This window comes from Lathyrus oleraceus, chromosome 6 (assembly GCF_024323335.1).
Source record: "Lathyrus oleraceus cultivar Zhongwan6 chromosome 6, CAAS_Psat_ZW6_1.0, whole genome shotgun sequence".
Classification (NCBI taxonomy): Eukaryota; Viridiplantae; Streptophyta; class Magnoliopsida; order Fabales; family Fabaceae; genus Lathyrus; species Lathyrus oleraceus.
Genome location: NC_066584.1, coordinates 5,641,348 through 5,667,150, shown reverse-complemented (window position 1 = coordinate 5,667,150; position 25,803 = coordinate 5,641,348). Strand labels below are relative to the sequence as shown.

General features: G+C 32.0%; 2 protein-coding genes and 1 pseudogene across 2 annotated transcripts; 2 read left to right on the top strand and 1 right to left on the bottom strand.

Annotated features, from left to right (window-relative positions):
• Nucleotides 1–8,169: 8,169 nt before the first annotated feature.
• Nucleotides 8,170–9,928, top strand: LOC127096672 (3-ketoacyl-CoA synthase 4). Its single transcript, XM_051035221.1, has one exon. It carries the CDS (start codon nucleotides 8,235–8,237, stop codon nucleotides 9,765–9,767), a length of 1,533 nt encoding a protein of 510 aa, XP_050891178.1. The 5' UTR covers nucleotides 8,170–8,234; the 3' UTR covers nucleotides 9,768–9,928.
• Nucleotides 9,929–15,181: 5,253 nt separating this feature from the next.
• LOC127096674 (3-ketoacyl-CoA synthase 4-like) lies at nucleotides 15,182–16,160 on the top strand (annotated as a pseudogene).
• A 4,958-nt stretch (nucleotides 16,161–21,118) lies between these two features.
• LOC127093616 (uncharacterized) lies at nucleotides 21,119–24,143 on the bottom strand. Its single transcript, XM_051032559.1, has 8 exons — nucleotides 23,779–24,143; nucleotides 23,364–23,677; nucleotides 23,097–23,213; nucleotides 22,728–23,018; nucleotides 22,519–22,607; nucleotides 21,967–22,351; nucleotides 21,635–21,813; nucleotides 21,119–21,553 (listed from the first exon to the last, which is right to left on the bottom strand). The coding sequence occupies exons 1-8, from the start codon at nucleotides 24,141–24,143 to the stop codon at nucleotides 21,119–21,121; spliced, it is 2,175 nt and encodes a 724-aa protein (XP_050888516.1).
• Nucleotides 24,144–25,803: the final 1,660 nt, after the last annotated feature.

The following is a 25,803-nucleotide window of genomic DNA, read 5'->3' as shown; positions in this document are numbered from 1 at the left end:
CTAGGACACAAATTAGTATCACTCTTAATTTCATTTAAAAAAATGATAATATATATTCATCATCAAATATATCTAACTATATTTTCAAAATAAATTTTCTATTTAATTTCTAATAATAATAATAATAATAATAATAATAATAATAATAATAATAATAATAATAATAATAAAAATATTAGAGACATACATCAGTATAAAATGGGATAGTCTCTCACCATATGAATTGCACCACCAAACAGTTACTTAACTGTTTCATATATGATGACTCCACCAAAACAAAGATCCGCCGAAACAAAACAAAGAGATAAATATTCTTCCACTATGTTAATAAGAGGACTACTATTTTTAGTTTTTTTTTCTATTTCTAAATTTTACTATTTTTAAATCTTTATATTTATGGGTGTTCAAGACCAAACCAACCTAATAGAAAATCGCAAACCAGATCAAACAAAATTAAAACCGCAAAAAACTGCATTTAGTTCGGATGTGTTTGAGTCATTTTTTAATAAAACCACGTTGTTCGGTTTAGTTTGCGATTTGTGTTTTCCAAACTAAACTAAACCAAATCAAACTGCATTATATTACAACCCAAACTTCACTTATCTCACATCCAAACCAAAATTCAAATCTAGTATGCCTTAACTTAACAATTACGAACAATTTTCTCTTACTCACACTTAGGATTTCGGTTTCAACCTTCTCGAACCTCTCCTAGTAGTATCACACATTCTTCTTATCTTCTTTGTCATGTATGTCTCGCCTATTCTATTCTAATCTCTCATCTATTATGTTCTTTCTTTGCCATCTTCTCATTTTTATGTTACTATTTTCTCTTCTAGTTATGTTTTTATCGCACCTTTCTTCTTTAATCTTATGTCTCTTTTATTCTTTCTTTTTCATCTTCTCTAATCTCTCATCTCTTCTATTTTTCTATTTTATTATAATATTTTTGATATTTTTTTGATATTTTTTTTCACTTTTGTGTAAACTGATTTTTGTATATTGAATGAGAAAGTTTTTGTCTAAATATGAGGGATTTTATTGTTATTTTGTAATGTATAAATGACTAAATACAAAGTTATGTTGTTCTCTATAGATATATGTACGGCTCAATGAATTTTGTAGAAAAATCGAACTAACCAAACCAACCAAAACCGTTGTGATTTAGTTTGATTTGATTCGGTTTTATTTTTAAAAGTCAACCGAACTAAACCAAACCACATACTTTTTCATTTGCGGTTCATATGACTTTTATCATTAAAACTGCATAAACCGCACTGCAAACATCCATACTCTTAGTTAATAACAAATTTAATGTTTTAATAAGATAGTTGGAATGGTAAGTTTGTTTAATGAATTCAATATTTAAGCACAATCTCTTAAATCTAAATCATTATTATACAATACATTTAAAAGGATTTTTTAAAAATATTAATTTAAGAATAATGCTAACTTGTGTTTTAGGAACATAAAAATGAAGAAATATTATCTTAGAAATTGTACATTATTTTTAATAAAAAATTAGAATTAATCTTTTAATTACTTTTTTTTATACAAATTTTTTATAAATAGATTTCTTGTATTGTGCCCTAGGATACAAGTTATGTTAATTTAATTTTAAAAACTGATAATATATATATCTAACTATATTTCCAAAATAAATTTTCTATTTGATTTCTAAAAATAATAATAATAATAATAATAATAATAATAATAATAATAATAATAATAATAATAAAAATGTTGGAGGTAGAATTAGTATAAAACGGGGTAGTCTCTCACCATATAAATTGTACCACCCAACAATTAATTAACTGTTTCTGCTCCACCGAAACAAAGATCATCCACCAAAACAAAAAACAAAGAGATAAATTATTTTTTTAAATTTTAATTCTTATCATTAATAATTAAAGGAAACTTATCCGTAATATTAATAATAATAATAAAATTATCGATGCCAGAATCTATATAAAAAGATATTTATTGCATCAAACAATTAATTAACTGTTTTACAACTATTTATTCCACCGAAACAAAATGATAAGTATTCTTCTACCCATTTTAATTTAATATTTATAATTAAATAAATAAATATTATCTTAGAAATTATATATTTCTTTTAATAAAAATTTAGAATTAATTTTTTAATTAATTTTTTCAAAATAAACTTTTTATAAATAGATTTCTTACCTTGTGGCCTAGGGCACAAATTAGGATTACCATTAATTTAATTTAAAAAAATAATAATATATATTCATCATCAAATATATCTAACTATATTTTCAAAATAAATTTTCTATTTGATTTATAATAATAATAATAATAATAATAATAATAATAATAATAATAAATATTGAAGCCAGAATCAGTATAAAACAAGGTAGTCTCTCACCATATGTATTGCACCACCGAATAGTTAATTAACTGTTTCATATCTGATCGCTCCACTGAAACAAAGATCCACCTAAACAAAACAAAGTGATAAGTATTCTTCTACACATATTTCAAATATGTCACTCACCATCACAGTTATAGACAAAGACAATAACACCGTCACTGATAAAGCAAGAATACTACTCCTAGATTTTCTCCATAGCGTGAAACTCAAGTATGTAATATGAAACTCAAGTATGTAATCTCTCTTCTATTATGTTCTTTCTTTGTCATCTTCTCATTTTTATGTTACTATTTTCTCTTCTAATTACATTTTTATCGCATCTTTCTTCTCTAATCTTACATCTCTTTTATTCTTTCTTTTTCATCTTCTCTAATCTATCATCTCTTCTATTTTTTTATGTTTTATTATATTGTTTTATATTTTTTTCCACTTTTGTCTAAATTGATTTTTGTATATTGAATGAGAAAGTTTGTCTAAATATGATGAATTTTGTAATGTATAAATGACTAAACACAAAGCTATGTTGTTCTCTATAGGTATATGTATGGCTCAATAATTTTGTAAAAATAATCGAACAAATCAAACCAACCCAAACCGCATTGGTTTGATTTGATTTGGTTCGAACAGAATCAGTATAAAACGGGTTGTCTCTCGCCATATGAATTGCACCAGCAGTTAACAGTTAATTAACTGTTTCTGCTCCACCGAAAGAAAAATTATCCACCATCCACCATCCACCGAAACAAAAAAACAAAGAGATAAATATTATTGTATTATGCCCTAAAACACAAGATAACATTATTCTTTATTTAATTTTTAAAAATGGTAATATATATTCATCATCAAATATATCTAACTATATTTTCAATCTAATAATAATAATAATAATAATAATAATAATAATAATAATAATAATAATAATAATGTTGGAGGCAAAATCAATATAAAAGGGTTGTCTCTCGCCATATGAAATGCACCACCGAGCAGTTAATTAACTGTTTTCTTCACCGAAACAAATATCATCTTTCTTCCACCGAAACAAAAAAAACAAAGAGATCAGTATTCTTCAATAAATTTATACGTTCCTTTTAATAAAAAATTAAAATTAGTTTTTAAGTTACGTTTTCAATAAAAAAATTATAAATAGACTTCTTGTATTATGCCCTATAGCACAAGATAACATTACTCCTTATTTAATTTTAAAAAATAATAATAATATATATTCATCATCAAATATATCTAACTATATTTTCAAAATAAATTTTCTATTTAATTTCTAATAATAATAATAATAATAATAATAATAAAAATATTGGAGGCAGAATCAGTATAAAATGGGGTAGTCTCACCCATATGAATTGCACCAATTAGCAGTTAATTAACTGTTTCCGCTCCACCGAAACAAAGATCATCCATAGAAAAATAAAATAAAGAGATAAATATTCTTCTACTATGTCTGTCACCACCACCGTAACTACCGAACCGCAAACTTTTTTCTCTTACAATTCAGATGAATTTTAGCATTAAAACCGCACAAACCACACCGAAAACATCCATATTCTTATCTAATAATAAATTTAATGTTTGAATAAAATAGTTGAAATTGTAAGTTTGTTTAATGAATGATACAATACAAGTAAAATAATTTTTTAAAAATATAATAAACTTAAGAATAATATTAACTTGTGTCTTAGGAGTTCAAATTTATAATTAAATGAAGAAATATTATCTTAGAAATTATACATTCCTTTTAATAAAAATTTAAAATTAGTTTTTAAGTTACATTTTTTTAATACTTCTTATATTAATAAAAAATGATAATATCTATTCATCATCAAATATATTTAACTATATTTTCAAAATAAGTTTTCTATTTTATTTCTACTAATAATAATAAATCATAATAATAATAATAATAATAATAATAATAATAATAATAATAATAATAATAATAATAAAATATTTGATGTAGAATGAGTATAAAATGGTGTAGTCGTTGAGCATATGAATTGCACCAACAACTAACAGTTAATTAACTGTTTCCACTCCATCGAAAGAAAGATCATCCACCATCCCCCAAAACAAAAAAAAACAAAGAAATAAATATTCTTGTATTATGCCCTAGAACACAGGATAACATTACTCTTTCTTTAATTTTTAAAAATGATAATATATATTCATCATCAAATATATCTAACTATATTTTCAATCTAATTATAATAAAATAATAATAATAATAATAATAATAATAATATTAATAATAATAATAATAATAATAATAATAATAATAATAATAAATAATAATAATAATAATAATGTTGGAGGCAGAATAAGTATAAAAGGGTTGTCTCTCGTCGTATAAATGCACCACCTAGCAGTTAATTAACTGTTTCCTTCACCGAAATAAATATTAATCTTTCTTCCACTCAAACAAAAAAACAATGAAATAAATATTCTTATAATATGTCTGTCATCACCACCACCGCAACTACCGATGTGGGCACCACCAGCTAACAATCAATTAACTGTTTCCGCTCCACCGAAAGAAAGATCATCCACCATCCACCGAAACAAAAAAAAACAAAGTGATAAATATTCTTGTATTATGCCCTAGAGTACAAGATAACATTACTCTTTATTTAATTTTTAAATATGATAATATATATTCATCATCAAATATATCTAACTATATTTTCAATCTAATTATAATAAAAATATAAAATAATAATAATAATAATAATAATAATAATAATAATAATAATAATAATAATAATAAAAATGAAGGTGACAACATCAGTATAAAAAGATTGTCTCTCGCCATATGAAATGCACCATCGAACAATTAATTAACTGTTTCCTTCACTGAAACAAATACCATCTTTCTTCCACCGAATCAATATTCTTATACTATGTATGTGATCACCACCACCGCAACAACCGATGTTATAAAACGGGTTGATGCACCACCGAGCAGTTAATTAACTGTTTCCTTCACCGAAACAAACACCAACTTTCTTCCACCGAAACAAAAAAACAAAGAGATCAATATTCTTATTATATGTCTGTCATCACCACCACCGCAACTACCGATGTGGGCACCGTCGGTAGTAGAGCAAAATAATAATAATAATAATAATAATAATAATAATAATAATAATAATAATAATAATAATAATAATAAAAATAAAAATGTTGGAGGCAGTATCATATAAAACGAGCAGTTAATTAACTGTTTCCTTCACCGAAACAAATATCAATCTTTCTTCAATTGAAAAAAAAACAAAGAGATCAGTATTCTTATTCTTATACCATGTCTGTGATCACCACCACCGCAACTAAAAATGATAATATATATTCATCATCAAATATATCTAACTATATTTTCAATATAATAATAATAATAATAATAATAATAATAATAATAATAATAATGTTGGAGGCAGAATAAGTATAAAAGGGTTGTCTTTCGCCATATAAATGCACCACCGAGCAGTTAATTTACTGTTTCCTTAATCGAAACAAATATCAATCTTTCTTCCACCGAAACAAAAAAACAAAGGGATAAGTATTATTCTACACATAGCGTAAAACTCGAGTATGTAATATGAAGCTCAAGTATGTAATCTCTCTTCTATTATGTTCTTTCTTTGTTATCTTTTCATTTTTATGTTACTATTTTCTCTTCTAATTACGTTTTTATCGCATCTTTCTTCTCTAATCTTACATCTTTTTTATCAAAGAGTACAAATTTATAACTAAATAAATCAATATTATCTTAAAATTTATACATTCCTTTTAATAAAAAATTAAAATTAGTTTTTAAGTTACATTTTTCAATACAAATTTTTATAAATAGACTTCTTGTATTATGCCCTAGAGCACAAAGTAATATTACTCTTTATTTAATTTTAAAAAAATGATAATATATATTCATCATCAAATATATTTAACTATATTTTCAATCTAATTATAAATAAATAATAATAATAAAAATAAAAATAATAATAATAATAATAATAATAATAATAATAATAATAATATTGGAGGCAGAATGAGTATAAAAGGATTGTCTCTCACCATATGAAATGCACCATCGAACAGTTAATTAACTGTTTCCTTCATCGAAACAAATAACATCTTTCTTCCACCGAAACAAAAAAACAAAGAGATCAGTATTCTTATACTATGTCTGTCATCACCACCACCGCAACTACCGATGTGGGCACTGTCAGCAGTAAAGAAAAAAATAATAATATTATAAATAATAATAATAATAATAATAATAATAATAATAATAATAATAATAAAAATGTTGGAGGCAGTATCCTATAAAATGGGCAGTTAATTAACTGTTCCTTCCCCGAAACAAATATCAATCTTTCTTCCACCGAAACAAAAAAATAAAAAGATAATATTAACATTACTCTTTTTTTAATTTTTAAAAATGATACTATATATTCAGCATCAAATATATCTAACTATATTTTCAATCTAATTATAATAAAAATAAAAATAAAAAAAATAATAATAATAATATTAATAACATTATTGAAGGCAGAAACAGTATAAAAGGATGGTCTCTCGCGATATGAAATGCATCACCGAACAGTTAATTAACTGTTTCCTTAATCGAAGCAAATATCAATCTTTCTTCCACCGAAACAAAAAAAACAAAGTGATAAGTATTATTCTACACATAGCGTGAAACTCGAGTATGTAATATGAAGCTCAAGTATGTAATCTCTCTTCTATTATGTTCTTTCTTTGTCATCTTCTCGTTTTTATGTTACTATTTTCTCTTCTAATTACGTTTTTATCGCATCTTTCTTCTCTAATCTTACATCTTTTTTATCAAAGAGTACAAATTTATAATTAAATAAATAAATATTATCTTAAAAATTATACATTCCTTTTAATAAAAAAACTAAAATTAGTTTTTAAGTTACATTTTTCAATACAAATTTTTATAAATAGACTTCTTGTATTATGCCCTAGAGCACAAGGTAATATTACTCTTTATTTAATTTTAAAAAATGATAATATATATTCATCATCAAATATATCTAATTATATTTTCAATCTAATTATAATAAAATAAAATAAAATAATAATAATAATAATAATAAAAATAATAATAATAATAATAATAAAACTGTTGGAGGCAAGAATCAGAATAAAAGGATTGTCTCTTGCCATATAAAATGCACAGCCGAGTAGTTAATTAATTATTTCCTTCACCGAAACAAATATCAATCTTTCTTCCACCGAAACAAAAAAATAAAGAGATAATATTAACATTACTCTTTATTTAATTTTTAAAAATGATAATATATATTCAGCATCAAATATATCTAACTATATTTTTAATTTAATAATAATAATAATAATAATAATAAATAATAATAATAATAATAAATAATAATAATAATAATAATAATAATAATAATAATAATAATAATAATAATAATGGAGGCAGAAACAGTATAAAAGGATGGTCTTTCGCGATATGAAATGCATCACCGAACAGTTAATTATCTATGATCAGTATTCTTATTTTTATACCATTTCTGTGATCACCACCACCGTAACTAAAAATGATAATATATATTCATCATCAAATATATTTAACTATATTTTCAATCTAATTATAAATAAATAAATAAATAATAATAATAATAATAATAATAATAATAATAATAATAATAATAATAATATTGGAGGCTATAAAAACATGGTGTCTGGTAGTATGAAATACATCACCGAACCGAACAGTTAATTAACTGTTTCTTTCACCTTTCTTCCACCGAAAAAACAAAGACATCAGTATTCTTATAGCATGACTGTCATCGGCACCACCGCAACTACCGATGTGGGCACCGCCGGCAGTAGAGCAAAAATACTTGTTCCAGATTTTCATCAAAGCGTGAAACTAAAGTATGTCAAGTTAGGTTACCACTACTTAATCTCAAATCTCTTTAGTCTATCTTTTATCCCGTTAATCATAATCACTTTAATCCACTTCTTCCAAACACAAAACCTAAACCAGCTCTGGCTTCTTCACGACCACTACAATCTCATCCGTATGCTCACTTTCACCGGTTTCATAGTCTTCGCTTTCACTCTCTCTGTTCACAAGCGCCAACGCGCCGTCTACCTCGTCGACTTCTCTTGTTTCCGTCCCGCGGATCACCTCAAAGCTCCATTCCACAGCTTCATCCAACATTCTCATCTCACCGGCGACTTCGACGATTCCTCTTTGGATTTCCAGCGCAAGATTCTTCTTCGTTCCGGTCTCGGCGACGAAACCTACGTTCCCGAAGCCATGCATTACATCCCTCCCCGTCCTTCAATCTCTGCGGCGAGATGCGAAGCAGAATCCGTCATGTTTGGTGCCCTGGAGAATCTTTTTGTCAACACAAACCTAAATCCAAAAGAAATTGGAATTCTCGTTGTGAATTGTAGTTTGTTTAACCCTACACCTTCCCTTTCTTCAATGATTGTTAATAAATATAACCTGAGAAGTAACATTATGAGTTTCAATTTAGGTGGAATGGGTTGTAGTGCTGGTGTTATAGCTATTGATCTTGCAAGAGATTTGTTGAGGGTTCAAAAGGATAATACTTATGCCGTTGTTGTTAGCACTGAAAATATTACTCAGAATTGGTACTTTGGGAATAAAAAATCAATGCTTATACCTAACTGTTTGTTTAGGGTTGGTGGTTCAGCTGTGTTGCTATCGAATAACTCTGCTGATAGAACGAGGGCTAAGTATAAGCTTGTTCATGTTGTGAGGACCCACTGCGGTGCAGACGATAAGGCCTTTCGATGTGTTTATCAGGAAGAAGATACTCTAGGGAAAACCGGTGTTTCGTTGTCGAAAGACTTGATGAGAATTGCTGGCTTGTCATTGAAAACCAATATTACTACACTTGGTCCTTTGGTGCTTCCGGTTACTCAGCAACTTAGGTTTTTTGCTAATTTGGTTTTTAGCAAGATTTCTAAAAGTGATGCGAAGATTTATATACCAGATTTCAAACTCGCATTCGATCATTTCTGTATACATGCTGGTGGAAGGGCTGTGATTGATGAGTTGGAGAAGAATCTTGACTTGCTTCCTGTACACGTGGAGCCTTCTAGGATGACGCTTCATCGGTTCGGGAACACTTCCTCGAGCTCTATTTGGTATGAGTTGGCTTATATTGAAGCTAAAGGGAGGGTAAACAAGGGTAACAAAGTTTGGCAAATTGCATTTGGAAGTGGTTTTAAGTGTAATAGTGCTGTTTGGGAGGCGATTCGTGATGTGAAGCCTTCTCCTAATGGACCATGGGAAGATTGCATTGATAAGTATCCTGTGGGAATACTCGCATAGCTTGGTAGTCTTGTGCTATAGTCTTGTAGATATTGTGTATCCGGTAACTCAACTCGTGTTTGGTGACAATGTGGCTTTTATGTGTTTAGTGTCAAGTTTTAGATTTCAAGAGCAAGTGTTTGAATCTTTCAATAAAATAAAAAGTGTATTCAATACTTTAAGCGTGTTGTGTGTCTAAATAATTTTCGACGGATTGTAATTAACATTTACATGCATCACATGTCTCTGTGACCATATTCTCATTTCAGGTTATGTTGCAGCCACAAGAGGTAACCAGAAGAAAATGGCATACAGCTGCTTGTTATAATTCATAAGATCAACTAAAGGTTCTTTTTATGCGTTTATAATATTAAAATACAAATAATGATATATGCTTACTGTTTATATGATCCTCTTGCTACTTGAAATGTCATGAACTGAAACCACTACTACTCTAATTGAAGTGTATAATAACCACTCTCTTTCATTTATCTGTTTATAATCAATCAATTACAACAAAAATGCAAGTATGCTCCCAATAAGCACAAAAATGAATCGAGTTAATGAAGAAAAAAATATGAATATGCATACGCGAGTAAACACTAGCTGAAGTAGCTTGAGTGCTACTTGGAAGGAAACTTCATCTAAAAAACTGTTGTATTTCTTCAAAAGTTTCCCCCTTTGTCTCGGGGACCAAATGACAACAAGTCCTGCTGTGGTTAAAAACAAATACAAATGACAACAAATCCTGCTGTGGTTAAAAACAAATAGATATTTAGAGAAAAATAACAGGCAATGCACACAATCCTCTCTTACATGCCTGCACGCACCAAGCACATAGAATTGGATATCCATTTTGTTTGTGAGATAGTGGTGTCCAAGAGGCTACTCATACAACATGTTGTTCGTGAGAGAGTGGTGTCCAAGAGGCCACTCATACAACATGTTCCTGCTGCTGCGCAAATAGCAGATACTTTGACTAAACCTTTGTGAAGGCCACTCTCCTTGTGCTTGAGGGGGGTTTAAAAACTCAACCTTTGGAAACTGATCAACTAACATAGTTAGTTGCTTATGGTTGAGGAGTTTGTTAGAGAACAGTTTGATGTTTAAGTTTCTAACAGAAGTCTATTACTTCTCTATGCTTTGCATATGTAATGTATATAAACTAGGTTCCACAATTGTATCATTTAAGAACTCTCAGAGATAATGTTGTTGGTATTAGATTTTTCTTTTCATTCTCGAAATTCAAAAGCATGATGAACCATATGAGAGTTCATCTTCAACAAGATGTAAGCATGATGAACCATATGAGAGTTCATCTTCAACAAGATGTAAGCATGATGAACCATATGAGAGTTCATCTTCAACAAGATGTAAGCATGATATATGAGAGTTCATCTTCAACAAGATGTAAGCAACTTACTTAGCATCTCCAAATCTCTCTGACCAATTATGGTGTTCTATTTTACTTTTCCTATTTTGGTGCAACATGTAAATGAATGTATTTTTTACTTTGCCTTGGCTGTACTAACAAAAATAACTACTGGAAATACAATGAAAGGCTTATCAAATTGGTTAAGATTGGTGGGATTGTTCCCTATGTTATCATACTTTGGGGAGGAATTGTTGCCTTACCCAAAAATGGCAGATTTAGATCCAAATAGAGAATGAACGCATAGGCCATATGTATGAAGTTTAACTTTGGGATTTAGCTTCCGATGCCAATGTCATGTTTAAATTGTTTTGCTTATTTCTAATTGCGTTTAGATGGTAAGTGACATTACTTTATCTGAGTTGTATTATTAATCTTTTAAATTATGTCATAAAATATACTTTCATGAAAGATCATTTAACATGTCACCTTTAATCTAAGTATATCATTGAGACTGTAATGATTTTCAAACCGGGAGTCTCTTTCGGTTCGTTCAATCCACAAAATCCGGTCAACTTTAGTTTATTGTTATTATTTTATGATAATTTTTATTAGTTGATGTATTATTTATTATTCTATGATGCTAAAAAATAGTAAAAATATATTATATATTTTTTTTAAAATAAAAACCATGAATAATTTTTATGAAAAAATATGATCTATCATTTAGTCATTTAATATTAATAAAAGAGAAAATTTTATTTTGACCCACTACGCAACCCAACTCAACTCAAAAATAAGTGGATTTGTCTAAACCGATCCATTGGTGTAGCGGATGATTATTTTACCTCATCCAAACCGAAGTATCCTATATGAATTGGGTATTGGGTTTGACAAAATTCAATCCAAATTGTCCCATATACACCTCTACCCGCAACTACAATTAGGAGGGGGCTGAAAGCATGTGATGTCAGAACTAACCTCTGAATCGGATTAGTCAGTTTAGTGGACCGAATATTGGTGAAAACCAAAAAGATAAAATAAAGGTTACAATGTATCCTTAGTATAGTTTTTAGAATTTTTTTTTTTAAATAATCAGTTTTTTCAAATTAAATCTGAATATAAAATCAATTTTTCAAAAAGTATACCAAAATAACCATTTTTCCCTACTTATGCGTCAGTTGAACTGGCGCATCCAACTAACCTTCAAAGGAGGCGCCCAGAACCTTGGCGCATGCATGCAAAACCAATGTATGTAGACGCCACATGCATTTTTGACGCATGCATGCCTTGATGCTGCATGTTTTGGCGCATGCATACACTATATAGTGTATGCGCCAATGCATGTGGCGCATGCTCCTTTCATTTTTTTTTAATTTTAAATGTTATAATTATAATTAACTAAATGAAATACTGAAATTAAAAATTATGTTATATTATAAAGAAAAAATACATAGAATTGACAAGAAATTCAATGACCCGTCTGATTGAAACGCCTCTTGTTCCACATCTAGGTATGTTAGTCTGTCTTTGAGGTCTCCCACGATTTTCCTAAGGTGTTTGGGGTCTTTGAGTGCTGACATGATCCAATGGTGCCTGGTGTGAAGGTCCAATAGTATTTGATAGATTTTTCATCATTTGTCCCTAATAGTTAGGGGTGTTGTCGCCAACGGCACTTTCGTAATTGAGTTTGGTGCCCATGTTGTCGTAGTTGGGTCGTTGTAGTCGGGTGAATTGTGGACGGTATGGTTGCCTGAATTGGGACATTGAATTTGTTTGGAAACGAAACAATGGTTCCTGGGGTGTACTAAAGTCAAATAATGGTTGAATATTGTGGCGATGAGATGTTTGAGTGTTCTTTGGTGGGGGGCTACGATGCCATGATGTTGAATCGTATGAATCATCTGGGCTATAGACTGTTATGGTGGTTGCGTATGGTTATTGGTGGTTAGAGTTTGATTCTTGGTTTTGAGTTTGGGTGTGTGACATGAATTGGTTGCGAGGTTGGGTGTTTGGTTGTTAGGTATATATGGTAGGGTGATGGTGTGAGGTTGGTTGTTGGGTTTGGGTGGATTGACATTGTTCTTGGAAGGGGATTTGTTGTTTGGTGTATGATGACGAGGCTCGTTGGCATGGATCAATCAAATACCTTGACTCAGACACAAATTATAGTGTTGTAACCGACCTAAATCATGCCATATATGTTGAGTTGGTCTAGCACCCTGTATGCAATGAGGTATAAGATTTATTGTTGAAATGAGCTCTGTCTTTTCTGGTTGTCAGCTTTTTACTGGAAGAGGAGTGATTCTTGGGAGATTGGTTCCATGGGTCCAGTTCAACATGCATGCTCACGAATCCAATGCAAGACTATCACAAACTCAACTCTCAGTTAATATGCGATGAAATTTTGTCTGCCATTAGCAACAATCCTCGTTAAAGATGATTATAATAATCTCGCATATTGTAACATAATACAACTATACTCCATCATATAGGAAAGCTTGGATAGCTAGGACAAAGGCGGTTGAAAAAGTGTATGGAAATTGGGAGGTGTCTTACAAACAACTTCCAAAATACTTGGTGGCTCTTAAACAGTATGCTCCAAGGACTATTCTCAATTTGGAAACGTTGTCGGCGTATACCCCATACGGGACTTGTGCTATTGGAAATGGAATATTCCATCGACTATTCTGGGCGTATCAACCATGCATCAAAGACTTTGCTTTTTGTAAACCTATTATATAAATTGATGGTACATGGTTGTACAGGAAATATAAAGGAACGCTACGGATGGAGTGACATAAGATGGAAACATCAATATTTTTCCAATCGCCTTTGCCCTAGTTGAAGGGGAGACTGTTGAGGGATGAATTTTTTTCCTAAAAAATTTCCGATTGCACGTTGCTCCTCAACTTAAATTATGTTTGATCTCTGACCGACACCCTTCAATAGTGAGTGCCTACAAAAACATTGATAATGGCTGGCAGGATCCTCCGTCGACACATGTCTACTGCATTATACATATCGCTCAAAATTTTATGCGGGAGATTAAAGACAAAACGTTATGGAAGAAGGTTGTCAACGCAGGGTATGCATTAACAAAACCTTCTTTCAAACATTACCGCAAAGACATCAGATTCTCAAATGCAGATGCAGTACGGTGGATCGACAATCTCACTTACTAGAATGCTATGCTTTTGGGTCAAAATTTAGCGATATGTTAAGCAATCGTAATTGGACTTATGTAGAAGTCACAACTATCTGAGGTCGGACAATAGAAATTTTGGTGTTAATGCATGTTAGAGATATGGTATAATGAACCATACTTCTAAAACATACCATACACAAAAAGAAAATGGTCAAAGGATGGACCTAATCTCATCCATACTTGTATTGATTCATCTAACACAAAGTTATTGATAAACCAATTAACCTTAGGATATTGAGACTTCATTGGTCAATGAGAGGAATGGGATAGAATGGGATTGAAGATGAAGAGGGAGCGGAAATGATACAAACACAAATTGGTCATGGGAGGGCTTTTACCAAATTAAAATCATTCATTCATTTTGGGAGATGAAATGTACATTTCATCAATATAACCTCACGTTTCCATTATAACATTCTACCGTATCATATATTTTAAAATTAAACATGTAATTTGATGGGATATAATTTATAATTGGATGACAATATAAAAATATTTTATAATGCATATTCTTTTTTCTCATTTAAAAACCCTTTATCACAATTTTATAAAAAAAAAAAAGAATTCAGTCTAATCTTGAAAATCTTTGCAAAATAATATTTGCATAACACGATTCAACTGATTAATAATAATAAGTTTAAAATAATAATAATATTATTATTGGCGGCAAAATTTAGATAAAAACACGTATTCTCTTCAAAATCTTATGCACCAATTAACTATTTCTATAACGGTTCAATTCACCGAACGTGGATCTGTATTCTCCAGCACCTCTTCCGAAGATGAAGATGTCTGTCAGCACCACACATTTGGACGAAGGCGACGGTTCCACCACAGTTATGGAAATAATCTGTCATGTTTGGTGCATTGGATGATCTTTTCATTAACCCATACGTAAATCCAATAGAAATTGGAATTCTCGTTGTGAATTGTAGTTTGTTTAACCCTATACCTTCACTTTCTTCAATGATTGTGAATAAATATAACCTGAGATTATGAGTTTCAATTTAGGTGGAATGGGTTGTAGTGTTGGTGTTATAGCTATTGATCTTGCAAGAGATTTGTTGAGGATTCAAAAGGATAATACTTATGTCGTTGTTGTTAGCACTGAAAATATTACTCATAATTGGTACTTTGGGAAGAAAAAATCAATGCTTACACCTAACTGTTTGTTTAGAGTAGGTGGTTCAGCTTTGTTTCTATGAATAAATCTGATGATAACACAAGGGCTAAGTATAAGTTTGTTCATGTTGTGAGGACGAATTGCGGTGCAGACGACAAGGCCTTTCGATGTGTTTATCAGGAAGAAGATGATGTGGCGAAAACTGGTGTTTCGTTGTCGAAAGATTTGATGGGAATTGCTGGTTTGGCGTTGAAAACCAATATTACTAAACTTGGTCCTTTGGTGCTTCCGGTTACTCAGCAACTTAGGTTTTTTGCTAATTTGGTTTTGAGGAAGTTTTCTAATAGTCATATGAAACCTTATATACCGAATTTCAAACTGGCATTCAACCATTTCTGTATACATGCTGGTGAAAGGGTTGTGATTGATGAGTTGGAGAAGAATCTTGAGTTGCTTCTTGTACACGTGGAGCCTTCTAGGATGACGCTTCATCGATTCGGGAACACTTTCTCGAGTTCTATTTAGTATGAGTTGGCGTATGTTGAAACTAAAGGGAGGGTAAAGAAAGGTAACAGAGTTTGGCAAATTGCATTCGGAAGTGGTTTTAAGTGTTATAGTTCTGTTTGGGAGGCAATTCGTGATGTGAAGCCTTCTCCTAATGGACCATGGAAAGATTTCATTGATAAGTATCCAGTGGAAATACTCACATAGCATGTGATTTTGGGAATTTTGGGATATCCTGATTTCTCATTCATATAAATAGTCATAAGAATTTTGTTTGCACTTCTTTTAGATGTAAAACACTGTTTCACTTAATAATATGTTGCTGCATTAGTCTTCTTTGGAAAACAAAGATCCTTTAACATAATGTTTATTGTCTCAAACAAGATTCCTAGTTATGTATAAATTTGAAAATCCACTAAAAGTTGTGTTTATCACATACGCACGCCTGCGCGCATGTTCGAAGTTAGTATTCACACAAAATACACCACAAATTAAACAATACAAGACACAAGAATTTACGAGGCTTGACTTAGTACCTTACAAACCCAAATACCTAACTCAAAACTTCAGAGAATGATAAACACTCAATCACAAGAGACAGTCTCGCAACAAATGATTATCCACATTTTCTCATTCCTCAACGTTGTTGGAGGGCTGATAATAGAGAATCCTTTAATATTTCCATATGTCAAAGATGTGGTTAGTTGAATTCTCTTTCGTTCTTACTCAGAAATATCATTGCATCTTATTTATAGACACAGGCGGGTTACCTTGAACTTGGGATGCATTTTTCAATCTAACCCCCATAATTTACTTTATAGATGTTTCCATCTAATATTTGTTATAGTAAATCTACGAAATAGTGTCAGTTTTTTGTTGTTCAACACTTGAAATTATGAATCTGGTTACTTTCTAAATATGTATTTTATTTTCACTTCTTAAAATTTGTGTTAATTTTATTTGCTAACAAGAAGACATATATTAGACTCAAATTTTATTTTCTGAAGCTATTTTCTTTTATGATATCATGGGAAATTTGCAGGTTGATTTTCCTCAAATTTTATTGAAATTTCGATGTTTTCCTAAATTAGTTGGTCTCAATATAATATGCTGATGGACTGTACAAATATAGTGCAAGTGATATTGCTAGTTGAATTTTTGTTGGGATAAAATTTCTCTTGTTTTACTTCCTAGTTCCAAAGGATAGTAATTTCTATATTTACATGTAGGCACAACTGATAGTGTGATGGAGCTTCCCAAAGATCCGTCTGAAAAACTCTTGTGTGCTGCTGAGGCAGTTATGTTTAAATTAGGTATAATGTATTTATTCATATTTTATTATTAGAATAAGGCTGTATTGAAACTAATCAACTCATATAATTTCGAAAAGTATTGAGGCTAAAATCATATAAATAGAAATTTATATTATAATCTGAACTATATCTAAATTATAATACATATCATTTGAAATAAAAAATTTATTATCACAAAAAATGCATAACAGAAATAAATTTTTTATTATCACAAAAAATGCATAACAGAAATGTATAATGAAACTTTAACTAAATGACAGTTAATACAATGGTTTTTATAAAATTCCATAACAATATTATTATTTTTTAAATAAGGTAACAGTAACACATACTAGTTTAAATATTGAAAAGTATAAAAATTTAAATAGTAAATAACCAAAGGTTATAAAAGTAAGTTGTGGTTCAATAAATCATAATTTAAAAAATAAATAAAATAGGAGAGGTTTTTATTTTTATTTTTACGCACTATAAAATAGGAAAGGTTAATAATATACTTTCACCGTAAGCATATAAACTCAACATGTTTCTCTTAAATTTCATAAATATAACATAATAAATCATAGCAGAAAAATAAAATTATAGCAGAAACAATTCTTTCCTAATCTATATAATCATAAAAATTCTTAGGGAAGTTGTAACAAATGTCCTAAAACTAATAGCAACAATAATCAAATTAAATAGAGTAGGATCGAACAACATACCACCGATCACAATAATTATTTGACAATGACACAACGACTCTCTCCAATCCTTCAACACTAGTGATGAACTCTAAAAATACTTTAAGTATAAATTAAAATATTTGGAAGAAGATCAACAAAGATGATTCATTTTGACCAAATATATCAAGCCTAACTTAATATTTGTGATAAATTTTAACATATATTAAATTGACTAATGGTGATATTTTTAAGAGATTTAAAAGTAATGTTTATTAATTAAGAATACAAAAATAATAAATTAAATTAGAAAATCAAGAGTCTAATGAATTTTTTTTTTTGAAAAATAGGAATGTATTTGTAACATCCACATATAATATATGTCTAGAATACAAACTATACATAGTGTAATATTGGTACTGAAGTACATAAGCGCCTAGTGGCAACAATGTACATATTACATGCCTAAAAGAAAACACTACTTGACACTAAATATACACAAAGGTGTCCAAAATACAAGTATAACATGACAAGTGATTAATAGTTGATGCAATACATTTAGGAACATCAAAGAAAAGAAATTTGGAGTTTTAGGCATGAGCCAATCGATTGGTTAGGGAGGCCCAATCGATCGGTCTATCTCACATTTCTATTTTTCAAAGAATGCAAAGGATCAATCGATTGGTATCTGGATGTCAATCAATTGACAGTTGAACGAATTTCCAATTTTCAAAGTCAGTAAGTCCATGAAATCGATTGGAGTCCAATGTCAATCGATTAGTTCCTGCAAAATTTCATTTTCTTCAAAATAGAAAGACAATACAATCGATTATCACTAAGGGCCAATCGATTGGTCCCAAACATTTTTCACCTCTTCATAACTCAGAAGCTCCACTCAATCGATTGATGTTGAGTGTCAATCGATTAGTTGCAGAAAAAAAAATCATTTTCTTAAGAATCAGGGGCTTCCACCAATCGATTGGTCTGGAAAGAAACCCAGGACCAATCGATTGGTCCAAGTCATTTTTTCAGAAATTTATCTCATAACTTCATTTCTTTCCACCTACATAATGTTTGGTTTATTTCTAGCAACCCATCTCATAACATAATCATGTACACAATTAAAGTAACAACCACATCATTATATCACAAGAATCCAATAAATACAAGAACACATATAGAAACATCTCGAATGGAGATTCACATGATTCATGGAGAAACTCATCATAATGTTATCTATCATACTATCAATTCCATAGTTCATCAATCCTAACTTTTAAATCTAAAGTTCTACCTAGAATCCACCTTAGGAATGGAAGAGGAGGTTGAAGAAGATGATGAGATGAGATGGTGTGAAGTGATGATGATGGAATCCAAGTTTTTCTCCTCCTTCTTCTTTCCACTAGCTTGCTTCCTTCTTCTCTCAAGTTCTCTCTTTCTCCAATTGCATTTTCTGATACATAGAGAAAATGGAGTGGTACAAGGTTGGTGGGTATTGGATATAAACATGTGGCCACCATTTGTCACTAGGATTGTGTGGTTAGAAAAGATTTTTAGTAGTAACAAATATCCCAAGTGATACTACACTTTTAACATTTGTTCTACTAGAGCAATTGACTCATTATAAGTGTTACCAAAATGTCCCAATTAATAAAAGGTCAATCCCAAATAATATTAATTAAGTCAATCTGAATTCACTCTATTTATCCCAACTTATAACTTTTAGAGCATATAGGAACTCAGTTGATCTCAATTAATATGAATTTGAATATTTAAGGAAATACGGGTTATTACATCCTCCTCCCCTTAAAATAAAATTTGTCCCCGAATTTAAATATTACCTGGAAGAGATGAGGGTAAACTTCTCGCATTTCAGACTCTAGTTCCCATGTAGCATCACCCGAATGTGATTCGTCCCACTGAACCTTAACAAGAGGGATCTCCTTATTCCTCAATACCTTAGTTTCCCACCCTACAATACGACTTGGTAGAGGTTCGAAAGTTAGGTCTACTTCTACTGAATTTGGAAGAATAGGCTGAAGAGAATTTGGAATGAACTTTCGAAGTTGAGATACGTGAAAAACACCATGCATTTCTGATAAAGAAGGTGGTAAGGCTAATTTGTAAGCTACTTCACCAATCCTCTCTATAATTTGGTATGGTCCTACGTATCTCGGACTTAACTTTCGTGACTTAAACGGTCCCTTCAGTCTCAATCTGGAGTCACCTTTAGAAATACATGATCACCTTCATTAAATTCTAACGGTCTTCTTCTGTTGTCTACGTAGCTCTTTTGGCGATCTTGTGCTTTCTTTATCTTATCACGAACCATCTTTATCTTTTCCGTAGTCTCTTGAATAATCTTGGGTCCTAAAATTCTTTCTTCACCAACTTCCGTCCAACACAAAGGTGTCCTACATTTCCATCCATACAAGGCTTCATAAGGAGCCATCCTGATACTTGCATGGGAACTATTGTTGTATGCAAATTCAATCAATGGTAAGAGGTCCTTCCAATATCCTCCACTTTCAAGTACACAAGCTCTTAACATATCCTCTAGTGTCTGTATCGTCCTCTCAGTCTGACCATTCATTTGAGGATGATTAGACGTACTCAAACACAACTTCGATCCCATAGCTTGTTAAAATGTTCTCCAAAATCTTGAAGTAAACTTTAGATCTCTATCAGACACAATACTAGTTGGGACACCATGCAGTCTTACAATTTCTGAAATGAACAACCATGCAAAGTGACTTGCCTTATAAGTAGTTTTCACGGCCAACAAGTGCACGTACTTAGTTAACCGATCCACAATCACCCATATTGAATCATAACCACCTTGGATCCGAGGTAATCCTACCGTAAAATCCATGGAAATACTATCCCATTTCCAAACTGGAATCTCTAAAGGTCGCAATAAACCACCCGCCTTCTGATGTTCAATCTTTACTTGTTGGCACACTATACATTCTGACACATACTCTACAATATCTTTTTTCATTCCAGGCCACCAATAATCCTTCTTTAAATCTTGATACATCTTCGATGAACCTAGATGTATGGTAAATGCGCCCTTGTGGGCTTCCTCTAAAACTTTTCTTTTCAGTTCGGCATCATTCGGGACACAAATCCTTTGATTAAAAAGAACAACTCCATCTGGTGATTGAGTGAAACCTAGTTGAGTTGACATCTCTTACAACTTCTCATCTATCATTTGTCCTTGCTGGATTGTTTCCTTTAGGCTAGAAGTAACATTCAAATTTCTCATTATCACACCATTTTGCGTCCAATCAAACCGAAGGTTAAGATCTTGGAACTTTTTCAACAATGCATACTCTAACACCATCAACTCAGCTTTATGCATCTCTTTCCGACTTAAGGCATCTGCAACCTTATTTGCTTTCCCTGGGTGATACTTAAGCTCAAAATCAAAATATTTTAAATACTCCATCCATCTCCTTTGTCTCATGTTCAAATCTTTCTGGTCAAACAAGTATTTCAAACTCTTATGGTTGTTAAACATCTCAAAACGTACTCCATACAAGTAATGTCGCCACACATTCAATGTAAAAACAACAGCGGCTAATTCAAGATCATGAGTTGGATAATTCTCTTCATGAGTCTTCAACTGTTAGAGACATATGTTACAACTTGACCACTTTGCATTAACACCCCCTCCTAATCCTTTCTTAGAGGCATCATAAAATACTTCATAAGACTTACTATGATCATGGATGATTAAAACAGGAGCAGTTGTTATTCTTTCCTTCAAACTCATGAAACTTTGTTCACACTTCGAATCCCATTTAAAATAAATTTCCTTTCGAGTAAGTCTAGTCATTGGTAAAGCTAACTGAGAAAATCCTTTAATAAATCTTCGATAGTAACCTGCCAAACGTAAGAAACTTCTGACTTCTGAAGCATTCTTTAGTCTTTCCCAATTAATAATTGCTTCAACTTTAAATGGGTCCACTGACACTCCTTCTTGTGATATTACATGACCAAGAAACCTCACTTCGTTCATCCAAAATTCACACTTACTTAACTTGGCAAAAAGTTGCTTCTCCTGCAGTACTGACAGAACATTCCTTAGATGTTCTCCGTGCTCTTGTGGAGTACGAGAATAAATAAGAATGTCATCGATAAAGATCACCATGAACTGGTCCAAGTAAGGTTGAAATATTCGATTCATATAGTCCATGAAAACAACAGGGGAATTCGTCATGCCAAAAGGCATTACAAGAAACTCACAATGGCCATATCGGGTTTTGAATGCGGTCTTTGGTACATCCGAATTCTTAACTCTAATTTGATGATAGCTCAACCGTAAATCAATCTTTGAGAACACACAGGCTCCTTTCAACTGATCTAGCAAATCATCTATCCTTGGCAAGGGGTACTTGTTCTTAATGGTGAATTTATTCAACTAGCGATAATCAATACACAGCCGCATACTAACATCCTGCTTCTTCACTACTAACACTAGAGCTCCCCATGGTGAGACACTAGGTCGGATGAAGTGCTTGGTTAATAACTCTTCCAATTTATCCTTAACTCTCTCAACTCAAGTGGCGCCATACGATACGGAGAAACAGATATTGGAGTCATCCCACGTATCAGATCAATAGAGAATTCCACTTCCTTTTCAGGAGGAAGAGAAGTGACATCCTCAGAGAAAACTTCTGGAAATTCATAAACGATGGGAATTTGTGTAACTTTCAGGTTGTCGTTGGGTTCCTTGGTGAGAACCAATAAAACCTACTTTTCCTTCTCAAATAAGAAATTAACCATGCCAATCGTACCTTCCAAGATAGTAGTTAATACATCCTTTGGAGTAGATTCACTAGATGGAATAATGATTAACTTTTCTTCACATTCGATAAACACCGAATTAGCGGAAAGCCAATCCATCCCCAAAACCACATCAACCTTCTTAAGTGGTAAACAAATAAGATCAATCTGGAAAATTTTACCATTCACCGAAAGCGAACAATTTTCACAAATTAACGGTGTCTCAACCACATCATCCATGCCGATATAACCACCATTGGAGGATACAAAGGAATTTCTTGCAAGCCAATACGTTTCATACACTAAATTGATACAAAAGAGTGTGTTTCCCCACAATCAAATAATACAAAACATGGATGATCAATTGATGAGACATGTACCAACAATCAAAGCATTGTTGCTCTTAGCCTTCCTTGCATCCAAAGTATAAACTCGACTGATGTTCCTCTCTTGTATCTGATTCTTATTCTGAGGACAATCCTTAGCCACGTGTCCCTCTGTCTGACAAGTAAAACACCTAATCACACTTCCAGCACATCTTCCAAAATGAGATTTCTTACATACTTGACATTGCGGGGGATGGTTAGGTCTTGTATGTTGCACTTATTTTCCTTTGAAAGATTGAGGTCTAGGCCTAAACTAGTTACCTGACCTTCCATGGTCCTTATGTCTAATCCTATATTTATCTCTTTCTTCCTGAACCTTCTTCAAACTGTTCTCAGTCACATAGCATTGCCTTAGCAATTCAGCATAAGTAGTGAATTCTCTCTGAGAAATACTATGAGAAATTTCACCTCTTAAACCAAAAAGGAACTGATTGATTTTCCACTTCTCATCTGGTGCATAAATGGCATGTCTTGAATAAGCAGCCATATCTTCAAGCTTTTCAGCATACATAGATACTGACATAGTACCATGTCTAAGCTGCTGAAACTCAAATTCTTTCTGAGTTCTCAAAGAGCTAGGGAAATACTTATCCACAAAAGTAGTTTTAAAGTGCTCCGAATTCCTAGGCACTCCTTGATTGGTCATAAGAGTCGAAGCATTTTCCCACCACCTCACAGCAGGACCCTCATCATGTGAGAAGCAAACACAACTTTATTCTCTTCATTACAATGCATTATTTGGAAAATCCTCTCCATGTTGGTTACCCACTCATGAGCCTTCACAAGATTTAATCCACCATGAAACTCAGAAGGATTCATGCGAAAGAAATCTATGAAACTACCACCTGCAGCTTCTTGTGGAATCCCTTGAGAATGAAGACCCCCATTCAAATGTTGCATCATCTGATGCATGAATTGGTTATGTTGTTGCTGCACCTGTTGCAGAAACTGAGGCCATTGAAAACCTTCACTACCACTTGGTGGTTCTGAATCTGAGTTCTGAGTTTTGGGTCTACCACAACCTTTGCGTCTGTCATCCATGACCATAAATGTCATACAAATAGAATTAAGTAGATCAGGCTCAATACTATGAATATAACATCAAGGATAATGATGACAACCCACATATGAGGCAGAAAGAAATACTTATAATATCTCATGGCTAGGTCGAGGATACAACCTGCTATGATACCAATGGTAACACCCCACATATAATATATGTCTAGAATACAAATTATACATAGTGTAATATTGGTACTGAAATACATAAGCGCCTAGTGGAAACAGTGTACATATTACATGCCCAAAAGAAAACACTACTTGGCACTAAATATACACAAAGGTGCCTAAAATAAAACTAGGAACTAGATCACTGTAGAATGATCCCAAAAATATCTACACGGCGGAAAAGTCATCCAAAACATCAGATAAGCAAGGACATCACGCTATCTTGTACTTACCCTTCGCCTAGTCAGAACTACCTGGAAAATAATCAACAACATGGGGTGATATAATAATCCCAGTGGGTTCCCTATCTTATGGGTCCCCTCGGCTCTACATGGTTTTCTAATCAATATCCAACTTAAGTCAACAAGGGAAGGAAGACTTAAGTGATTGGGAAAAGTATCGCAATGTATGACAACATGCTCCTGAGTTCTCGCAACTCAAATAAGTCACTATTCAGATTCACGAAACATCAATCCCTGAGCGGACCTACACCTAGAGCAAGCTCAGTTCATGCATACTCGTATGATTCGACTTTCGCGGTAGATATCGGGTCCTCTATGAGTCTCAAGCTCAATCCAAGCGACCTTCACCCATATGGGACTCTAACCCACTTAGGGTATCTTTCACCGTATGGGCCTCTAACCCACTTTGGTGTCCACCTATCCCCCATGTCTGCCATGGTTGGGGCTCAAACCCAATTGAGGTACGAATCATTGGATTCATATCCCATTGCTTACTCATCTAAGCATCTCAAATAGGGATGTACACCATCCAGGGTAAAGCATTCTGAATATGTGATTAATCCCTCAAAACATAACTGGATTCATGTATCACCAGGTGACTTCATTCACCTATAACATACAATAACAACGCATGTTCCATACAAAACGCCTCATTCTCAACTATAGCAACCATCCATTCACAACCCTCACATAGGTGTCATACGAGTGAATGTCGTTTTCTAATGTTATCTAAGTTTTATGTCTAACTTATAGCCTAAAATGATCACTAGGTTAATTCACTTGATTCAACATGTAACTCTCACATTTAACATTGATTCAATACAAGTATAACATGACAAGTGATTAATAGTTGATGCAATACATTTAGGAACATCAAAGAAATGAAATTTGGAGTTTTAGGCATGACTCAATCGTTTGGTTAGGGAGGACCAACTGTTTTTCAGAGAATGTAAAGGATCAATCGATTGGTGTCTGGGTGTCAACCGATTGACAGCTAAACGAATTTCCAATTTTCAAGGTCAGTAAGTCCATGCAATCGATTGGTTCCTGCAAAATTTCATTTTCTTCAAAACAGAAAGACAATACAATTGATTATCAGTAAGGGCTAATCGATTGGCCCCAAACATCTTTCACTTCTTCATAACTCAGAAGCTCCACTCAACCGATTGATGTTGAGTGTCAATCGATTGGTGTAGAAAAAAAATCATTTTCTTAAGAATCAGAGGCTTCCA

Coding starts and splice junctions, on each gene's coding strand:
- LOC127096672 (XM_051035221.1), top strand. CDS start 8,235: ATGACTGTCATCGGCACCACCGCAACTACCGATGTGGGCACCGCCGGC.
- LOC127093616 (XM_051032559.1), bottom strand. CDS start 24,143: ATGGATGACAGACGCAAAGGTTGTGGTAGACCCAAAACTCAGAACTCA. Junction 23,214..23,363: donor TAAGGACCATGGAAGGTCAG/GTAACTAGTTTA, acceptor CTTGTCAGACAG/AGGGACACGTGGCTAAGGAT. Junction 22,608..22,727: donor ATTAACTACTATCTTGGAAG/GTACGATTGGCA, acceptor ATGAATTTCCAG/AAGTTTTCTCTGAGGATGTC.